The sequence below is a fragment of the Oncorhynchus mykiss genome, chromosome 2 (assembly GCF_057628025.1).
Source record: "Oncorhynchus mykiss isolate SJ-2025 chromosome 2, ASM5762802v1, whole genome shotgun sequence".
Classification (NCBI taxonomy): domain Eukaryota; kingdom Metazoa; phylum Chordata; class Actinopteri; order Salmoniformes; family Salmonidae; genus Oncorhynchus; species Oncorhynchus mykiss.
Genome location: NC_143023.1, coordinates 91,154,447 through 91,174,666, shown reverse-complemented (window position 1 = coordinate 91,174,666; position 20,220 = coordinate 91,154,447). Strand labels below are relative to the sequence as shown.

Genomic DNA, 20,220 nt, shown 5'->3' with positions numbered 1-20,220 from the left:
GAAAAGGGGGGGACCAACTCCATAATAATGCCCATGATTTTGGAATGAGATATTCGATGAGCAGGTGTCCACATACTTTTGGTCATATAGTGTATAAACCTGAACAATAACAATAAAGCGATTACAATTCAACACAAATGACGAGCTCTGGAGTGAAGGGCTATGAAGAGGTCTGGGTGGGTTGCCATGGTTATTTAGCTATTTGATTTGGAATTTTAGCACCCCTTTAGGTATTCGTCCTCCACTGTAAAAAAATATTTTGGAAGTTATAGAAATGCATTTATTAATGTCTAGATCATTTTTTTACAAATATATTCTGTTACATATGCCTTAATGCTTACTTTTAAATGATATTATGTGAACTGAACATATATATATATATTTTTTATTATATAAAACATTTTTTTTTAGAGACTACTAATATTACTGTCCCCACTACAACAAATAAATACTTAAATAAATGTAATTTAGTCCATTAATCATTTGATTGAAATACTGTAGAATTCCATTAACTCCTTCTGTGGAGTACCAATATGGCGGCTGGTGGCTTCAAAGCCTTTCACTGGCCATTACATAGCATCAGCAATCCAGGGTTTATATACATCATTGGTCCTTGCCCACCCACCTTCTGAGCTCCTTTCACATCCTTCAGCGTAGCTATGAGCTCCTCTAACCCTTTCAGCCTCAGCTCCAGCTCCTGGGCCTTCCCCTCCATCCTCCTCCTCTCCTCCTCCGCTCTCCTCTTCTCCTCCTGCGCAGTTCCTCTATCCTCCTGCAGGCGCATCATGGTCTGAGAGAACTTCTCCTGCTGGGCTAAGGGCAGAGCCCCGGCAAACTGCCTGCGGAGAGACTGGATGGACTGTTGGAGGTGCCTGGCTCGGTTCCGGCTCTCCTGGCGAGCGTGGTACAGGGATTTCTCGCTGGCGTCCAGTTTCTGCTCGGCACGGAGCAAGTAGGCCTCAAGCTGCTGGATCCGGGTGGCGGTGGCCTCTAGCTTCCCCACGGCGGCTGATTCGCTGAGCTGCAGCGCTACAATGTGCTGGTGGAGCTTGGCGATCAGGGCTCTCTCGTCTGACTGGGACTGGGTGGGCAAACAAGGCAGAGCAGGACAGGAGGGAAAAGTTAGCATTAGCAACAATGCTAGTAGTGAGATCAATTTGAGCAACATGGTAGTTAGCTATTCTAACTACCGGTATGCACAATGAATAGCCAGTCATTCTTGCAATGGTATCATTGCTAAACTTTATCAACTATTGATAATAAGAAGATTTCTCATCTCTCGTGGTTGAGTTACTTGAGTAGAATGAGGATCAGTTATATGAATAAGGTTAAATAGGGTTGAATAGCGTCCGTGTTGTGTTGCGTTACCTGATAGTCGAGGACCTGCCTCCTTAGAGCTTCAACCTCCTTCTCTCTGGACTGCTGTCTGGCCTCCAGGGTGGACACCTGCATCTTAGCCACGTCAGACACCTCCCTCAACCTGGATACACAGCATGGGGTTAGCACCTTATCCCATTACCAACTGCCATTATAAAACGCAAGCTTACTGGGCAGCAGTAGTAAAGCTTACTAAATCAGGGATGGGATCAGGGCACATTGCATTTAGGCTAGGGCATTAGTCCAGTTTCATTAGACAGAATCACATACACACGTAAATGTAACTAGATCACAGGAGGAATTATCACATATTCCATGAGTGGATTTAGTACATACATTGAGGCCTCCACCTTGAGTTCGGCCTCAGCCTTCTCCAGTTGCGTGATCCTGGCGCGGTCGGCGTTGCTGCCGTCTTTAGAGACACTGTCGGCCAGCTCATCTCTCAGCTCCCGCTCCGTTCTCTGGGCCCCCAGGTACAGCTTTGTTAGCTGGGGACCAACAACACTTCAGGTTAGGGGCTTTGTGTCACTATAAGACATAGTCCAGGATACTGCATGGCCTTGTCCAGCCATGCTCTCTACTAGGGACAGGTGTTGAGAATTGCCATGATCAACACACTATATATGCAGTGAAAAATATTATTAGTTGTTCAATGCTTCCATGTGTTTGCATCTGTCCCTATCCAATAAACTATCAAATGAAATTGAAATGATTGTCTATTGCCACAGGAAACAGAGATGTGTCTTTTCAAATCAAATCAAATGTTATTAGTCACATGCGCCAAATACAACAGGTGTAGTAGACCTTACAGTGAAATACTTACTTATGAGCCCCTAACCAACAATTCAGTAAAAAAAACAAAAAAACATGAGTAAGAATAAGAAATAAAAGTAACAAGTAATTAAAGAGCAGCAGTAAAATAACAATAGCGAGACTATACACAGGGGGGTACCGGTACAGAGTCAATGTGCGGGGGTACCGGTTAGTTGAGGTAATATGTACATGTAGGTAGAATTATTAAAGTGACTATGCATAGATGATAACAACAGAGAGTAGCAGCGGTGTAAAAGAGAGGGGCCAATGCAAATAGTCTGGGTAGCCATTTGATTAGATGTTCAGGAGTCTTATGGCTTGGGGGTAGAGGCTGTTTAGAAGACTCTTGGACCAAGACTTGGCGCTCCGGTACCGCTTGCCATCCGGTAGCAGAGAGAACAGTCTATGACTAGGATGGCTGGAGTCTTTGACAATTTTTAGGGCCTTCTTCTGACACCACCTGATATAGAGGTCCTGGATGGCAGGAAGCTTGGCCCCACTACCCTCTGTAGTGCCTTGCGGTCGCAGGCCAAGCAGTTGCCTTGCCAGGCAGTGATGCAACCAGTCAGTATGCTCTTGATGGTGCAGCTGTATAACCTTTCGAGTATCTGAGAACCCATGCCAAATCTTTTTAGTAGATTTTGTCGTGCCCTTTCACAGCTGTCTTGGTGTGCTTGGCCCATGTTAGTTTTTTGGTGATGTGGACACCAAGGAACTTGAAGCTCTCAACCTGCTCCACTACAGCCCCGTCAATGAGAATGGGGGCATGCTCGGTCCTCTTTTTCCTGTAGTCCATAATCATCTCCTTTGTCTTGATCATGTGGAGGGAGAGGTTGTTGTCCTGGCACCACACGGACAGGTCTCTGACTTCCTCCCTATAGGCTGTCTCGTCGTTGTCGGTGATCAGGCCTACCATTGTTGTGTCATTGGCAAACTTAAAGATGGTGTTTGAGTCGTGCAGTCATGAGTGAACAGGGAGTATAGGAGGGGACTGAGCACGCTGTCGTAATACAGGAAATTTCCACGACAACGCACCCCTGAGGGGCCCTGTGTTGAGGATCAGCGTGGCGGATGTTGTTACCTACCCTTACCAACTGGGGGCGCCCCGTCAGGAAGTATTGATGAGCTTTGAGGGCACTATGGTATTGATCGCTGAGCTGTAGTCATTGAATAGCATTCTCACATAGGTGTTCCTTTTGTCCAGGTGGGAAAGGACAGTGTGGAATGCAATAGAGATTGTATCATGTGTGGATCTGTTGGGGCTGTATGCCAAATTGAGTGGGTCTTGGGTTTCTGGGATAATGGTGTTGATGTGAGCCATGACCAGCCTTTCAAAGCACTTCATGGCTACAGATGTGAGTGGGTCGGTAGTCATTTAGGCAGGTTACCTTACCTTACCGTCCCTGGGCACAGGGACTATGGTGGTGATACAGACTCGGACAGGGAGTGGTTGAAAGTGTTAGTGAAGACACTTGTCAGTTGTCCAGCGCATCCTCGCAGTACACGTCCTGGTAATCTGTCTGGCCCTGCGGCCATGTGAATGTTGACCTTTTTAAAGGTCTTACTCACATCAGCTGCGGAAAGCGTGATCACACAGTCTTCCGGAACAGCTGGTGCGCTCATGCATGTTTCAGTGTTATTTGCTTCGAAGCGAGCATAGACGTAGTTTAGCTCATCTGGTAAACTCGTGTTACTGGGCAGCTCTCGGCTGTGCTTCCCTTTGTAGTCTGTACTGGTTTGCAAGCCCTGTGTGTGGAGTAAAGGTGGTCCAGAGTTTTTTCCCCTCTGGTTTCACATTTAACATGCCGATAGAAATTTGGTAAGACGGATTTCAGTTTTCCTGCATTAAAGTCCCCGGCTACTAAGAGTGCAGCCTCTGGGTGAGCATTTTCCTGTTTGCTTATGGCGGAATAGATGCTTTGTCCTTTCCCTAACTCCTACACTATGTAGATAGCTCTCTCCTACCTCTGCAAACTTTGTCTCCAGCTCCACGTTGCGCTCCTCCACCAGTCTGAGAGAGTTCCTGAGGTGTTCGTACATCTTGTGGGCATGCTCAGCCCTCTGCCGCTCATTCAGCTCCTTCATCTCCAAGGTGGTGATCCTCCTGGACGTTGATATAATCTCACTATTGGCCACTGCCTTTGCTGCCTTGTCCATGCTGCTCTCGCCACCTGGGAATAGAAAAACGCTCCAGGGTCAGAAATCCATTTGGAAAATTCAAAGAATCTTCCAAATGAGATTTCTGAAAAACTCGGAAACTTCAAGAGAGTTCAGGGAATTTTGCAACCCTTGTCAGAAATTATAGGGCTTTGGAGAGACAATACAGACTCTAAAAGTGAAGTATTTTCAATCCTGAGTTGTGAAGCTTACCTAATGTGTTGATGTGCTCCCAGGCTTGCTCCAGAGTGTGGAGTTTCTCCTTGGTAATCTCCAGCTCTTTATTGAGGGCAGTGATGTGCTCACGGAGAGAAATGTTCTCACCCTAAAAGTAGAAGGGAAAAAGACAGATACGGTATGAGTCCACAAAAAGCTCTATAGAGAACTCAATCAACGAAAGAGGAGCCATACCGTCAATAATTATCCACTAATAAAAGGTTTAATTCGACACATTCACTGTTAACTACTAAACGAAAGTTCCTTTTCTTCATTTGCACTAATATGAAGTCATTTGAGATTCCACCAGTCCTGAAAAGGAGACGGGGAGAGGAAGACCTACCTCTAGGTGTTCTAGGTTGGTGGTCCTCTGCACCAGGTGGTTGTCTTTCTGGAGCATGTCCCTGTATTTCACCGTCAGCTCTGTGTATTGCTTGTTGGCCCTCTCCAGCTCTGATGAGGGGACGCTGTCATCCAGGGCTTTCTGCAGCGCTGCCAGCTTATATGCTGCCATGTCCTACAAAAAATGCTATATCAAGTCTTGTGACGAAAACGATTGAATTGGGAGTTAAATTATTGTCTATACCAGTCATTAAAAGTATACACTTCAAAGTTATTTCTTGGTCGTTTTTCAGTCAAGTGAACTCTTCTACCCTTAACCCTTCTTTTATTGTTCCTGGATAGGTGTATGCAATATGGCAACATTTCAGACAATCAGAGGGCAAGTGTACCTTGTATCTGGTCAGGTATCCCATCCTCTGTGTGACAGAGGCCTGCATGGTGCTGAAGTCATCCCTCAGTTTGTTGTTGTCCTTGCGGAGGTGCTGCTCCTGCTCCAGCAGGGTGGTGTAGCGATGTGTTAGAGACTTCTCGTTCACACGCAGAACCGTCATCCTCCGGGCCGCCTCCGCCACCTGCCTCCGCAGCTCCTCTGGATCCTTCTGCAGTGCCTCCAGCCAGTGCTATTGGACACAGTGGGGATTAGAAATACATTGAATATAATGCAGAGAGTTTAGAGATACAGTGAGCAATGTTTGGCTCTGTCACTCACGTTGAACTCTTTGATCTTTACTGTGTCCACCAGCTTCTGCTCCTCCAGCTTGTTCTTCATCTCTCTGAGTGCCTCCTTTTCCTTCTGCCAGACCTCCTTCTCACTACACCATCATAATACTCAAAGATAAGTTAAGAGTTTTGTGTTCTATTCAGCTTTGTGGGTATCAGTCTTGCTGTACGCAGGTGTGTAGGGAGGACCGGGTTCAAATGACACATTAACTTTTCTGGTGCCCTAAAAATAGGGGGCTGGGTTAGGGTAAATAATCTGAACAATAAGGGGGTGTCCATGTTGATATTTTCAAGCATAAGGGGGTGCTCTGATTTGGTAGGTAATAGAGGTCGACCGATTAATTGGAATGGCCTATTAATTACGGTCAATTTCATGTTTTCGGAAATCGTAAATCTGTATTTTTGGGCGCCGATTTAAAAAAACAAAGTTTATTTTTTATTTTTATACCTTTATTTAACTAGGCAAGTCAGTTAAGAACACATTCTTATTTTCAATGACGGCCTAGGAACGGTGGGGTAACTGCCTCAGCTCGGGAGATCCAATCTTGCAACCTTACAGTAAACTAGTCCAACGCTCTAACCACCTGCCTCTCATTGCACTCCACGAGGAGCCTGCCTGTTACGGGAATGCAGTAGAAGCCAAGGTAAGTTGCTAGCTAGCATTAAACTTATCTTATAAAAAAACAATCAATCAATCATAATCACTAGTTATAACTACACATGGTTGATGATATTACTAGTTTATCTAGCGTGTCCTGCGTTGCATATAATTGATGCAGCGCTGGGGGATGATTTAACAAAAGCGCATTTGCGAAAAAAGCACAATCGTTGGACGACTGTACCTAACCATAAACACCAATGCCTTTCTTAAAATCAATACACAGAAGTATATACTTTGAAACCTGCATATTTAGCTAAAAGACATCCAGGTTAGCAGGCAGTATTAACCAGGTGAAATTGTGTAATTTCTCTTGCTTTCATTGCACGCAGAATCTGGGTATATGCAACAGTTTGACCAGCCTGGCTCATTACGAACAAATTTTCCAGAATTTTACGTAATTATGACATAACATTGAAGGTTGTGCAATGTAACAAGAATATTTAGACTTAGGGATGCCACCCGTTAGATAAAATACCGAACGGTTCCGTATTTCACTGAAATAATAAACGTTTTGCTTTCAAAATGATAGTTTACCCCTTCGACCATATTAATGACCAAAGGCTCGTATTCTGTGTGTTATTATGTTATAATTAAGTCTATGATTTGACAGAGCAGTCTGACTGAGCGATGGTAGGCAGCAGCAGGCTCGTAAGCATTCATTCAAACAGCACTTTTGTGCGTTTTGCCAGCAGCTATTCGCAAACACAGCGCTGTTTATGACTTCAAGCCTATCAGCCTAATGGCTGGTGTAACCGATGTGAAATGGCTAGCTAGTTAGCTGGGTGTGCGCTAATAGCGTTTCAAACGTCACTCGCTCTGAGACTTGGAGTAGTTATTCTCCTTGCTCTGCAAGGGCCACGGCTTTTGTGGAGCGATGGGTAACGCTGCTTCGAATGTGGCTGGTGTCGATGTGTTCCTGGTTCGAGCCCAGGTAGGGGCGAGGAGAGGGACGGAAGCTATACTGTTACACTGGCAATACTATAGTACCTATAAGAACGTCCAATAGTCAAAGGTATATGAAATACAAATGGTATAGAGAGAAATAGTCCTATAAATACTATATTAACTACAACCTAAAACCTCTTAACTGGGAATATTGAAGTCTCATGTTAAAAGGAACCACCAGCTTTCATATGTTCTCATGTTCTGAGCAAGGAACTCAAACGTTAGCTTTTTTACATGGAACATATTGCACTTTTACTTTCTTCTCCAACACTTTGTTTTTGCATTATTTAAACCAAATTGAACATGTTCCATATTTATTTGAGGTTAAAATAAGTGTTCATTCAGTGTTCGTTCATTCAGTATTGTTGTAATTGTCATTATTACAAATAAATAAATAAAAATCGGCCGATTAATCGGTATCGGAGTTGAGAAATCATAATCGGTCGACCTCTAGTAGGTACGCAGCACCACTGTCATACTGTACACCGTGCTTCTACACATGCATTGCTTGCTGTTTGGGGTTTTAGGCTGGGTTTCTGTACAGCACTTTATGACATCAGCTGATGTAAGAAGGGCTTTATAAATACATTTGATGTACAGTAAGCTTGGTCCTCTAGCTGCAGATGATCTCAACCAACTACCCTACTGTACCTTTGGTACTCCTTGTAGAGGAGTCCCTGCTGATGGCGAATCACAGCAAACTTCCCCTTGTACTCTTCCAAGGCTGCCACCAGCTGCTGGCTTGACTCCTCTTTGTTTTTAATCTCCTAAAAAAGAACATTATATGTGAAAATGTCTCTCAGATCATTTGGGAGACGAGTTACAGAGAATAATACAAGAAAATAGTGCGTGTTTGAGATCGACTGCATTGCAGTCGCCAACTGCTTTGTTGTCAATCTCAAACACAATCGATTAGGCTAACAGTGATGGGCGAGACTGACCCGTAACAGTCGAACGGCATACTCATTCAGAGAGCTGATAACCTCAGTGCTGGATAGGGCCATGTCGTCAGGGAGATTCAGGGTCCTAAAGATTACCCCGCCCCCTTTGGACTTTCTCAGCGCCTCCATATCGGCCTCCAAACGGGTCACCTGACCAACAGAGATAGAAGGGAAACAGTTTTAATTTTTTATAGATTTATTATAGATTTAGTCTTAAATGGTATCCCCTATTACAGATGTAGTCTTAAATGGTATCCCCTATTACAGATGTAGTCTTAAATGGTATCCCCTATTACAGATGTAGTCTTAAATGGTATCCTCTATTACAGATTTAGTCTTAAATGGTATCAATGGCAGCAGTACAGTGCCTATTTACTAGACATTCAAAAGACTGCAATGAAAAAGACACAGATATGCAACAATATCCATGGAACAATTTAACGATGGAATCAAAGTAAGGGAAACAGCGCCACTGTCCGCCCCACCACCGCTGTTACTGTTTTTGTTTTGTTGACGAAGCGGAGGTGAGGAGCATGGTAAAAATACATGCATTACATCTTCTGGTGTTCTATCACGCGGGCAACGATGTCAGAGGAGAAAAGAAACAGTGCTGGTTGTTTGCAGTAACCTCTTTGTTATTGGAATATTGCAGATGGACGTGGCAGTTTCACCAATTAAGGAGTCCAGCTTTAAGCTTTTGAGGTGGAATGGAATTACAGTGCCAGTAGGTATGAGGTTCATATGGATTGGATGCCATTACTACTTAACATTGAGTTATTCATAGCCTGCAGGTACTTGATTGTTTCTGCCATTAACAACACTACATTGTTGCCTTCAAAAACAGTCTGCATGTGGCAAAAATAATATATAACAAGTTGACAAAAGAAAGAAATGGACAGACATTATTTGGCCCTTTGTGGAAAATGTATATACACTCATACAACAGCAAAATATAATTATGTGGCTTTCTCATAACTTGCCCTACATACTGTACAGTAAGTACAACCAGCCAGCTGGATACCTTTTCTTTGGCTTTGACCAGTTGACTCATGGTGTTGGCAGCTTCCTCCCGAGCTGCCCTCATTTCCTGTCTGATCTCGTCGTTCCTTCCCGTCAGCTGGTCTACCTGGGCCTTCAGGTGGAGGCTGGTGTCAAACTTCCCATCAGAGTTCTTCATCTCTATTGCCTGGAACATGGAACATGGCGGAGCAGGATTGGGGTCAATTCCATTTCAATTCAGGGCATGAATGAACATTCTAAGAACAATAGTGACGACATGTAAAATGTGGACAGCTGTGATGATGCTACTGGTTACACTTACACGGACCAGCTTCTCCAGACTGGGGATAGAGACTGCAGCTTGTGAGGTGGGGTTTTTCTGTTGAGCTTCCTGGATGGCCTGAAGGATCTCCTTCATACCTTGTTCCAGCTGCTTGTTCTCCTTAAACAAGTCTTCCACTAAGGGACACAAAGAGAAGAGAGCAGCGCTTATCCAACTGTGTTCAGGGATTCCTTTGGACATCCACGTTTCTCACTCAATGCATTGACACTACCTAGTCCTTTACTAGGAAATAGTATTGAGGAAGACATAGTGTGCATTTCTGACAGCGTATAGAATGAAATGCTGTGAGTAGCCATAAAACTACTTCAACATTTCCTACTATACAATATACTGCCAGTTTGTACATACATTTGGATTTAAACTGAGATGACTGGGTCCTCTGATGCTCCAAGTCTCTCTCCTTATGGTTCAGTTCTCTCCTCAGATGCTCATACTGTGAAACAAGTGGGAAAGGATGTATATAAGACAGGATATAGCCCACATAAACCATACAGTGGAAAAAACTGGCAAAAAAATGTCAGGGTGATGTCTTCGGTGATGTCATGGTTAGGTCATATACTGATTTATAAAGGCCATTTTTAAACGTCTTTTAAACTACCAGAATTCTGACATCTCCTTCTGTCATCTGACCTTGCTTTTGATCTCCTCCTCATCTGCAGAACTGAACGTTGGTGTTGGTGTCAGTTTGATGGATCTGGTGGGCTTGGCATCATCCTCTAGCAATGAGCTGGTCACTGTGATCCCTATGATGGAGAAAAGTGGGTTTGTCAGCACAAAAATAGAGATAGACTTAGTTAAATGGGGGATGAAATACTACTAACTTGTTATCAGTACTTGTATGGCATGCTGGCTAACCAACTCATATCTCCCTCCTATAGTTGTGTAGCATGGAGCGGATATTTACCTTTGTCCTTTACCATTCGCCTGATTTGTTTCTTCAGTTCAAGTCTCTCCTCTTCCAGTCGTTCGATCTGTGGAGTCAAGTGGGGTCGTAAGGGAAACAGGGCCACAGGTTGAGCTAAAGGTTTCGTTCCAAATGGCACCCTATTCTCTATATAGTACACTACTTTTAACCAGTGCCCATAGTAGAGTGCACTACTTCTTTTAGTGCACTATGTAGGGAACAAGGTACTAAATGGGACACAGTCAAATTGACGTCAAGAGGTTCCTTCCAATCTCCATCTACCTCTTTGGTGAGAACCTGGTTCTCTGCTTGGAACTGCCTCTGTTTCAGGGATTTGGTTCTTCTGAATTCTGTCAGATCCACTTCCTCTTTGGGCTCCAGACCTTATGAAAGAGGATGATGGATGAATACAGAACCTGAATGAGAGGATATCCAACAATGAAAATGTCTAGCTAATAAGGTAACTCACTAACTTTATGAAATATAACACCTTCCAAAAGGAAATCAAATATGTCTGCTGTCTCTCTGTTTTTTATGTCTTTGTTGTTTGTTGCTTGTTATTTGTTATTAAATGAAAGGATATTCAACAATGAAAAAATGTCTAGCTAATGACATCATTCATTAACTTTATGAAATATAACACAATCCAACAGGAAATTAATTTTGCGTCTGCGGTCTCCCTGTTTTTGATTTCTTTGTTGTTGTTTCCAGTTCTTATTTTAAATTTATATCTGTAACATGTTGAGACATTGTGAAATTAACATAAATAAAATGTGACTTGAAGTTTGTTAATTACATTTGTTTTGTGTGTGACTTACCGAGTCGTTCCCTAAGATCTTCGTTCTCATCCAGAAGGTTGTTGATTCTCATCTCCAGCTGGTTGATCTCTCTGGTCATAGCCTCCGCCTCACGGTCTCGCACTCTCATCTGATTCTTACACTCTTTGATCTCAGCGATGGCCACCTGCAGACCATCAGTGCCCTGCAGGACAGTAAAGAGAGCCAAGAGAGATCAGCCATGGCTTTCATACTTTGTTTAATCTAGGATACAAGATTTGACAGACCAGACATCTCAAAAACAAAGCCTGTTGCATGAGTCATGAGAATCACCACAGGGATGGGGGAAAATAGTTTTTGGGGACTTAATATGTTGGAGGACCTTAAGCAACTGAGCATTTGTGAAATTGGGCAGGCTAGGCAGACTTACAGACTCATAGAGTCTCATGTTGTTTAATGTGTCACTGAGCTCTTTGTCCTTGTCCCTGGCGTCTGTCTCGGCTAGCTCAGCCACACGTTCTGCTTCCTGTGCTCTTGTCTCTGTGGCCTGCAGCTTAGCGGTTAGCTCGTCCAGCTTCCTCTGCTGGATGGCTGAGGGCAGACCTGGGGAAAAACTTTGAGCTATAAGCTATTGCTAATAATGCTAAATCAGAGTTTATGGCTCTGTGCTACACTAGAGATACAAATGCTAATCCTAACGTGCTAAATGTCTTCCCTTTAAGAAAAAATGTAGCTAAATTGTCTGAAGCTAAAAAATATACTGTAAAGTTGGCGCCAACTAACCTGCAGAGAACACCCACACTTTTTCAATCTTATAGCAATGTCGGTGCATAGCAGCCTTGGCTGACACCAGAACAACATTCCTTGTTAACAGCATCCAGATCCATGTGCTTTTACAACAAGACAATTTGACACGCACCTCTGTCTTTCTTCAGGGGCTTCTTGAGTTCCTCTATGAGCAGGGCATTTCTCTCCATCTCCCCCGTATACTGCTCCACTTGCTCTGTCAGCATCTTGATTTGATTGTCTCTCTCTAGCACGGCCTTGAAGACATTCACAAACATTTTATTAGTTTGGAACCAGCGTTAGTACAAGGACAACCACGGAAGAGCACAGCAGGTTGTGATTTGTGTACAATAACGTGTAATAAAAGACATGAGATCTTGTGAAATTAAATGAAAGCAGAGAGAGGTCTGTAAAATAGACAAGAAATATGGAGGACCGAGTAACTTACACCACATAGCTCATATATGACCTGGCCACGAGTTAGTGACGGGAGTGCAAGTAAAGACAGGAGAAAACAGGAGAAAAGAACAGAATGAATAGAAGAGAAGCTGCATTGGAAATGACAGATGGAACACAAAGATACAGTATCTTGTCTGTAGTCGGTACCGCCGATGTGCCAACATCTGCCTGTAGTGTCTGAATGGTTTGGGCTACACACTAATATGACCCCTCCATAGAAGGTGAGACTCTCATGAACAAGATGGTGTTCTCAGTTTTTACCTACAACCCCCACAAGTGTCACAGGACTTGTCTGAAGTTTATCTGGTACTGGGCCAAAAAATGAATGGAAGTGAATAGGGCATTTCCAAGTCAAAGGTGGTCATTCCACGGTAAAAAATAAATACATACTTCTTATATCTTTCAGATATAGGACAGCCACTTCCAAACATACTTCCTTTTAAATAATTTTAAAATATCTATTTTTCCATGTATGAATCTGTTATTCAATGTGTTTCTATGGGCTGATAGCCGAAAAGCCCAATTCAATGTCTTTATATACAGTACCAGTCAAAAGTTTGGACACACCCACTCATTCAAAAGTTTTTCTTAATTTTTACTATTTTCTACATTGTAGAATCAAAACTATGAAATAACACATATGGAATCATGTAGTAACCAAAAAAGTGTTAAACAAATTACAGCTTTGCACTGGTACTGTATATATATTTTTTATACCTATAGGGATACTACAATTCTAAATCAAATAGCTAAATGATCCTTGGTATGACCATCTTAAAACAATTCCATATGTTATCTTAGTAGAAACTTAGCCCCTGGCACTAAGTTAAATATTTTCACAGTTGAAATATATATCTTTCAACAGACAGATATTTCAAAGATGAAGATAAACAAAAAACACACTGTTTGAACAGATAGATTTAGAGATTTCCTAATATAGTATAAAATGCCACCGTTTTTAAAGTAATTTGTCGTTGCATGTACTGTATGTACCAAATACTGCACAAAAAGTTCCCTCACAGGAACAATTGAAGTTTGAAAACGTACTGTAAGTTGCTCACTACTGTAAGTCGGTCTGGATAAGAGCGGCTGTTAAATGACTAAAATGTAAATGTAAAATTCAGATCTAGCCAAGTTCCTTAGATGTATTAATATGTATGTATTTACATAAAGATAAGGATTTCAGCTTTGAGACGGACCTGCTGCAAGGCGATGATGTTGCTCTTGTCCGTGTCCATCTGGGTCGAGCGTAGCTTGTCCCTTAGCTCACGGATCATCTGCTGGTACTCCATGATCTCCTCATCCTTCCCAGCCAGCACTCTCTGAAAATCACAAAACACAGACACAATCAAGGCCACTCAGAAAAACGCAGAGATCACCAGGGCCACTGACAAAACAACACAGCTGCAACTAACCAGGCAGTATGCTTTGATGAGGACAGGCCCCTGGCTAAAATGTTTTAATTTATGCTGATTGACTACTAATGTTTGAAGTGTGAAGAATAAATGTAAATATTTCCTCTATACATAGAGTACCAGTCAAAAGTTTGGATAAAGTTTGCAAAGCTGTCATCAAGGCAAAGGATGGCTACTTTTAAGAATCTCAAATATAAAATGTATTTTGATTTGTTTAACACTTTTTTGGTTACTACATGATTCCGTATGTGTTATTTAATAGTTTGATGTCTTCACTATTATTCTACAATGTATAAAATAGTCAAAATAAAGAAAAACCCTTGAATGAGTAGATGTCTCCAAACTTTTGACTGGTACTGTAATTAGCTGTGTGCTGTCAAGTTCTTTAATGATTCAGAAAACATACAGACAGCAGCATGCAGTACTTGATACAATCAGTGTATCGCCTGCTGCCTTTTCTCTCAGCCAGGTAAATAATGTGTGAACACCCACCTTCCATTCGTCCACCTTGGCATTCACGGCTGCCATGACTGGGTCATCTTCCTCCGCCCGGCTCTGAATCTGCTCTGTCAGCTCTCTGACCTGAAGTGAAGAACACAGCAGTATATTGTTTTTATTCAACACCAATGAATGTATGTTATTTACACTGTCAATTCCCAATAATGATTCAATATTAGAAATGCTTCATAAAGTCTATGCAAAGCCGTGCTGAAACTTTCCCAGGTTCAACCTTTACATTTGTCCGTATAACCGGAAAACCAGATTGCAACCTGTAATTTTGTCCCTCTAGGTTACCTGTAGCTTGGCGTGGTCCCTCTCCTTCCTAAGCTGGTCCATGATGGAGTCTGTCTGCTGCACAACGATCTTCATCTTGTTGTACTCGTCCGTCATCGTCTCCATCTCCTTCACTGACTCCTCTAGGCTCTTCTGCATCTGATCGTTCTGTGTCTTCAGGTGGGCGACCTCTTCCTCCGCACGCTAGAGGTAGAGGAATGAGGACACAGGTCTGGGGTTAGTACAGTAAGAAACGTACTGTAAATCATGCAATGATATCATGTCCATGTGTTTTTCAAGTCACGACTTGTCTTTAATACCCCTTTGACACTACTTAGCCAAGTCAAGGCGAGTTGTACTGCACTGGCCTGGTTACGCATTAGGGTAATATCCAAATCAGGGAAGTTTCGGGCTCCCGAGTGGCGCTGCATCTCAGTGCTAGAGGCGTCACTACAGACCCTGGTTCGATTCCAGGCTGTATCACAACCGGCAGTGATTGGGAGTCTCATAGGGCGGCGCACAATTGGCCCAGGGTCGTCCGGGTTAGGGTTTGGCCGGGGTTGGCTGTCATTGTAAATAAGAATTTGTTCTTAACTGACTTGCCTAGTTAAATAAAGGTTAAATAAAATAAATAAATTGTATGAAAGGGGTCTGCAGTACCTGAACGTCCTCCATGCACTGGTAGAGCTGTCTGTTGGCTGAGTTGAGTCTCCTCTGTGTCTCAGTACTCTCCTCTCTGGACTGGACCGGCTCCTTCTGGTCCAGCTCCCTCCTGTAGAAGTCTACATCCTGCTGGAGCTGCTCGTTCTGACACACACCGCAGGAGAGGAGACACAGTTAGAGAGGAGTAGTGGGACCCAGTGCCTAATCTACTCTCACAGGTTAACTACTGCATCATCATATAGTTGTCCAACCACATACTACAACACACACTTATACTGGTGTATACTGTCATACACGTATTATGAACAGTTAACATACACTTATACTGGTGTATACTGTCATACATGTATTATGAACAGTTAACATACACTTATACTGGTGTATACTGTCATATACGTATTATGAACAGTTAACACACAGTTAACACACACTTATATTGGTGTATACTGTCATATACGTATACGTAATGTGATTGTTTTCATTTAAAATGGTCAAAAACAAACTAAAATAGCTTATTGGCAAAAAGCAATTTCTCAAACAAGAATTTTGCTACCACTGTCTGGGAGTGGTCTGAGTGGGGAGGGGAAAACAGAAAACTAACTGTTATTGTCAGAGAGGTTTGGAACTCTCTTTCTTATTGATCTATTATGAAATGTACCGCAGGCCAAAGCTCCTTTCCACCAAAACAGGCAGAAATTTCAGGCCGTCTTTTCAAACAGCTCTTACACTAAAAAGGGTATTATCATAATTTGGGCACAACGTAGCAAAACATTTTGAAACGTAAACAAAAATGAGTGTTCAGGTAGTGCCTCCCCAATTCAGACACGACTATGTTGTCACTAACCTCTCTTTTCAGCTTCCTGCTCTCATCCTCAGCCTCCTCTGCCCGAATCATCAACTGTGGGAACACATGGGAGATATTAGTTGCATTGGAATTGTGAACACAATGGGAGATTACTTTGTATAGGCTACATACAATAAAATCAATTGAACATTTTTCACAAAGTAGGAAGATCTTAGTATAGTGTTGAGAACACAATGACACACATTAACACTAGCTCACTATGGAATTAATGACGTCTCATAACATAAGGTCATACTTCCTCATTGATTTTCTTCTCCTTGCTCGTCTCTTTCTCCAACTGTTGGATATCCTTCTCTCTACGGTTCAACTGGGCCTCCAGTGTGCGCATCTCGTCCCGCAGGAAGCGAGTATCTGGCCCGCCGCCAACGCCCGACTTCTTGGCCATCTGGACAGGAAATCAAGCAGACAACAAACTCTCAGGCCCCCTCTGTTTACAACACTTACTCATGTACTTAAACTACCACCAGTCTCTCGAAAAACAAGATTCGGTTATGTCTCCATTTGCTTCTATGAACGTGTGAAAGAAGTCCCAGGGCCAGATTATTGTTCAGGAAACGCAGAGAACAGCTCAACAAACTGCAGCGTAGCAGAGCACTCTAATCTCCTTAAGTGCCGTCATTCTATGGTCACAGCTTACAATCTCCTTTGTGGACAGTGAGGGACTTTACTATTGGTTGAGAGGTGTACTAAGTCCTATTGAAGAAAACTGAGCATGAGTTGAAATGACCTGTGCTCCAATTCAATCAAAACTGCTTTCCAGAAACTGCAGTTTTGATTGGACCCTAATGCTTCACAGTTCAATTTAATGACAACATTCACACCAAGCCTTACCTCTAACTCTTGTTCCCACTTTAACTCCTTGGCCTTCCACTCATTTTCTGTAAGACATGAAAGAGATACTGTTGTAGTATCTACTGCGGGCCATTCATTTCAAATATTCGTCCCAACAACTGGATAGAAAACAATGCTTTATGCACCTACCTGATCTAGCTTGTTCTGTCCCGGCATTATCGATGAGTTCAAATGCCATAGTAACCTCCTCTTTCTTCAACTGCAAACAAATAAAACAATTTTAGTAAGCTTGGGCGGTGTACCTTATATAGAAAATGTTGGTCAGCACACCTTGTTATTGGATTTTCAACATTGCAGAAATAATTTTATTTGAGTAAATATTAGTTCACAATTTTTATAAATAAAAGAAAAATGGCATGGACAAAATTATTGGCACCCTGGAGCTAGTACTTGGTTTCACAGCCTTTGGCCAAGATAACTGCAGACAAACACAAACCATCAATGACCTGAATCACATCCATAACCTATGACGAGAGCTGGAAACAGTAGTTGGTGGAGTGCACCCATCATACATTGAAGAATTAGCACAGTTCCGTGCTGAATAGTGGGCCAAATTGCCAGTAGAAAGGTGCAGCAAGCTCATTGATGGCTACAAGAAGAGTTTGTGGCAGTTATCGTGGCCAAAGCCTGTGTAACCAAGTACCAGCTCCAGGGTGGCAATCATTTTGTCCATGCCATTTTACTTTGATTTCCTAAATCAAAATTGTAAACTTAAGTTTACAAAAATTTAACTGGTTTCTGCAATGTTGAACATCCAATAACAAGGTGTGGAGACCAAAAATTATTTTCAATTTCAACTTGTTTTAGAAGAAATATGGAATTATTTAATTAAGAAAAGTGCAAGGCTGCCAATATATTTGACCGCAACTGTATGTTACATGAAACTGAGACTATGACAGATGAATACTGTAAATCCACCCAAAAGCAGGTCAAGTATCTGAAGCAAATATAATCAAACTTTTCTATATTAATTATACCACACTGTGTAGAGCTTATTCCTTCAAAGCAACTACGTAATGTATTCCACTCTGATATTAACACTGGATAAAATCATTTCAGCACAGTTTTAGTGAGCTTGAGTAATGCATCTCTGGATGTGTCTGGGTAATAATAGCATTGGACACCTTCAGAAGGCCTTGAACGACTCGCAAGAGGTGAACAATTTTCTCTGGGCTTCCATCTTTCAACTCCCGCTCCCATCGTTTGACCTGTAGAGAAATAGAGCACCATTGCTTTTCAATGAAACATAAAGCAAAATTGTCCTCAGGCAGAAACACAGCAACAACAGTACTGCTTCGTGCAAAATTAAGTAAACCCTGAGCATAACAGTCTGTCAAGACCCAGGAACAAGTACTGCTTGGTATTTTATGCATGTTCCTGTCCAGTGGTGACTCATCATTAAGGGCAGTTGGGACAGAGCCACGTTACCTGTTGCATGTTATTTTTGCATAAATATGATCATGATATATCATGATTCAACCTTTTTCAGTGTTCCCAGCTGTCTTGAAAGCACCATAAATCCATAGAATGCCAGACTTTGATGACAAAATTTGCCCATGAAGGACCACCTTGCCACCTTCCTGTTCAAATGAGCAAAGCACAACAAGGTGAGTCCAAAAATGTATTGTATGCTGCTGCATAAATTATGTTATATGCCAGGGATACAGTGGGGCAAAAAAAGTATTTAGTCAGCCACGAATTGTGCAAGTTCATCCACTTAAAAAGATGAGAGAGGCCTGTAATTTTCATCATAGGTACACTTCAACTATGACAGACAAAATGAGAAAGAAAAATCCAGAAAATCACATTGTAGGAAATTATTATTATTATTTTTTGTTGAATTTTACCCCTTTTTCTCCCCAATTTCGTGGTATCCAATTGTTGTAGTAGCTACTATCTATTCTCATCGCTACAACTCCCGTACGGGCTCGGGAGAGACGAAGGTTGAAAGTCATGCGTCCTCCGATACACAACCCAACCAAGCCGCACTGCTTCTTAACACAGCGCGCATCCAACCCGGAAACCAGCACCGTGCACCTGGCAACCTTGGTTAGCGCGTACTGCGCCCGGCCCGCCACAGGAGCCGCTGGTGCGTGATGAGACAAGGACATCCCTACCGACCAATCCCTCCCTAACCCGGACGACGCTAGGCCAATTGTGCGTCGCCGCACTGACCTCCCGGTCGCGGCCGGTTACGACAGAGCCTGGGCGCGAACCCAGGGTCATTGTAGGATTTTTAATGAATTGATTTGCAAATTATGGTGGAAAATAAGTATTTGGTCAATAACAAAAAGTTTGTCTCAATACTTTGTTATGTACCCTTTGTTGGCAATGACAGAGGTCAAACGTTTTCTGTAAGTCTTCACAAGGTTTTCACACACTGTTGCTGGTATTTTGGCCCATTCCTCCATGCAGATCTCCTCTAGAGCAGTGATGTTTTGGGGCTGTTGCTAGGCAACACGGACTTTCAACTCCCTCCAAAGATTATCTATGGGGTTGAGATCTGGAGACTGGCTAGGCCACTCCAGGACCTTGAAATGCTTCTTACGAAGCTACTCCTTCGTTGCCCGGGCGGTGTGTTTGGGATCATTGTCATGCTGAAAGATCCAGCCACGTTTCATCTTCAATGCCCTTGCTGATGGAAGGAGGTTTTCACTCAAAATCTCACGATACATGGCCCCATTCATTCTTTCCTTTACACGGATCAGTCGTCCTGGTCGCTTTGCAGAAAAACAGCCCCAAAGCATGATGTTTCCACCCCCATGCTTCACAGTAGGTATGTTGTTCTTTGGATGTAACTCAGCATTCTTTTTCCTCCAAACACGACGAGTTGAGTTTTTACCAAAAAGTTCTATTTTGGTTTCATCTGACCATATGACATTCTCCCAATCTTCTTCTGGATCATCCAAATGCTCCCCAGCAAACTTCAGACGTGCCTGGACATGTACTGGCTTAAGCAGGGGGACACGTCTGGCACTGCAGGATTTGAGTCCCAGGCGGCGTAGTGTGTTACTGATGGTAGGCTTTGTTACTTTGGTCCCAGCTCTCTGCAGGTCATTCACTTTGGTTCTGGGATTTTTGCTCACCGTTCTTGTGATCATTTTGACCCCACGGGGTGAGATCTTGCGTGGAGCCCCAGATCGAGGGAGATTATCAGTGGTCTTGTGTGTCTTCCATTTCCTAATAATTGCTCCCACAGTTGATTTCTTCAA

General features: G+C 42.7%; 1 protein-coding gene across 3 annotated transcripts in view; it reads right to left on the bottom strand.

Annotated features, from left to right (window-relative positions):
* Positions 1-20,220, bottom strand: part of cep290 (centrosomal protein 290) — a 58,732-nt gene that overhangs the window by 31,361 nt on the left and 7,151 nt on the right. For all 3 annotated transcript variants that reach the window (XM_036958919.2, XM_036958904.2, XM_090212343.1), the window contains exons 3-30: positions 18,133-18,216; positions 17,138-17,207; positions 16,988-17,034; positions 16,392-16,541; positions 16,136-16,189; positions 15,289-15,435; positions 14,650-14,832; positions 14,347-14,436; positions 13,639-13,761; positions 12,114-12,237; positions 11,625-11,797; positions 11,237-11,399; positions 10,701-10,801; positions 10,419-10,485; positions 10,145-10,257; positions 9,863-9,947; positions 9,494-9,630; positions 9,194-9,358; positions 8,173-8,322; positions 7,883-7,998; positions 5,615-5,717; positions 5,295-5,525; positions 4,907-5,080; positions 4,561-4,672; positions 4,156-4,361; positions 1,714-1,865; positions 1,369-1,480; positions 626-1,081 (exon numbers count right to left, since the gene is read on the bottom strand). In XM_036958919.2, the coding sequence (XP_036814814.2) occupies positions 626-1,081; positions 1,369-1,480; positions 1,714-1,865; positions 4,156-4,361; positions 4,561-4,672; positions 4,907-5,080; positions 5,295-5,525; positions 5,615-5,717; positions 7,883-7,998; positions 8,173-8,322; positions 9,194-9,358; positions 9,494-9,630; positions 9,863-9,947; positions 10,145-10,257; positions 10,419-10,485; positions 10,701-10,801; positions 11,237-11,399; positions 11,625-11,797; positions 12,114-12,237; positions 13,639-13,761; positions 14,347-14,436; positions 14,650-14,832; positions 15,289-15,435; positions 16,136-16,189; positions 16,392-16,541; positions 16,988-17,034; positions 17,138-17,207; positions 18,133-18,216 (3,888 nt within the window). The remainder of the gene's footprint in view (positions 1-625; positions 1,082-1,368; positions 1,481-1,713; positions 1,866-4,155; positions 4,362-4,560; positions 4,673-4,906; positions 5,081-5,294; positions 5,526-5,614; positions 5,718-7,882; positions 7,999-8,172; positions 8,323-9,193; positions 9,359-9,493; positions 9,631-9,862; positions 9,948-10,144; positions 10,258-10,418; positions 10,486-10,700; positions 10,802-11,236; positions 11,400-11,624; positions 11,798-12,113; positions 12,238-13,638; positions 13,762-14,346; positions 14,437-14,649; positions 14,833-15,288; positions 15,436-16,135; positions 16,190-16,391; positions 16,542-16,987; positions 17,035-17,137; positions 17,208-18,132; positions 18,217-20,220) is intronic.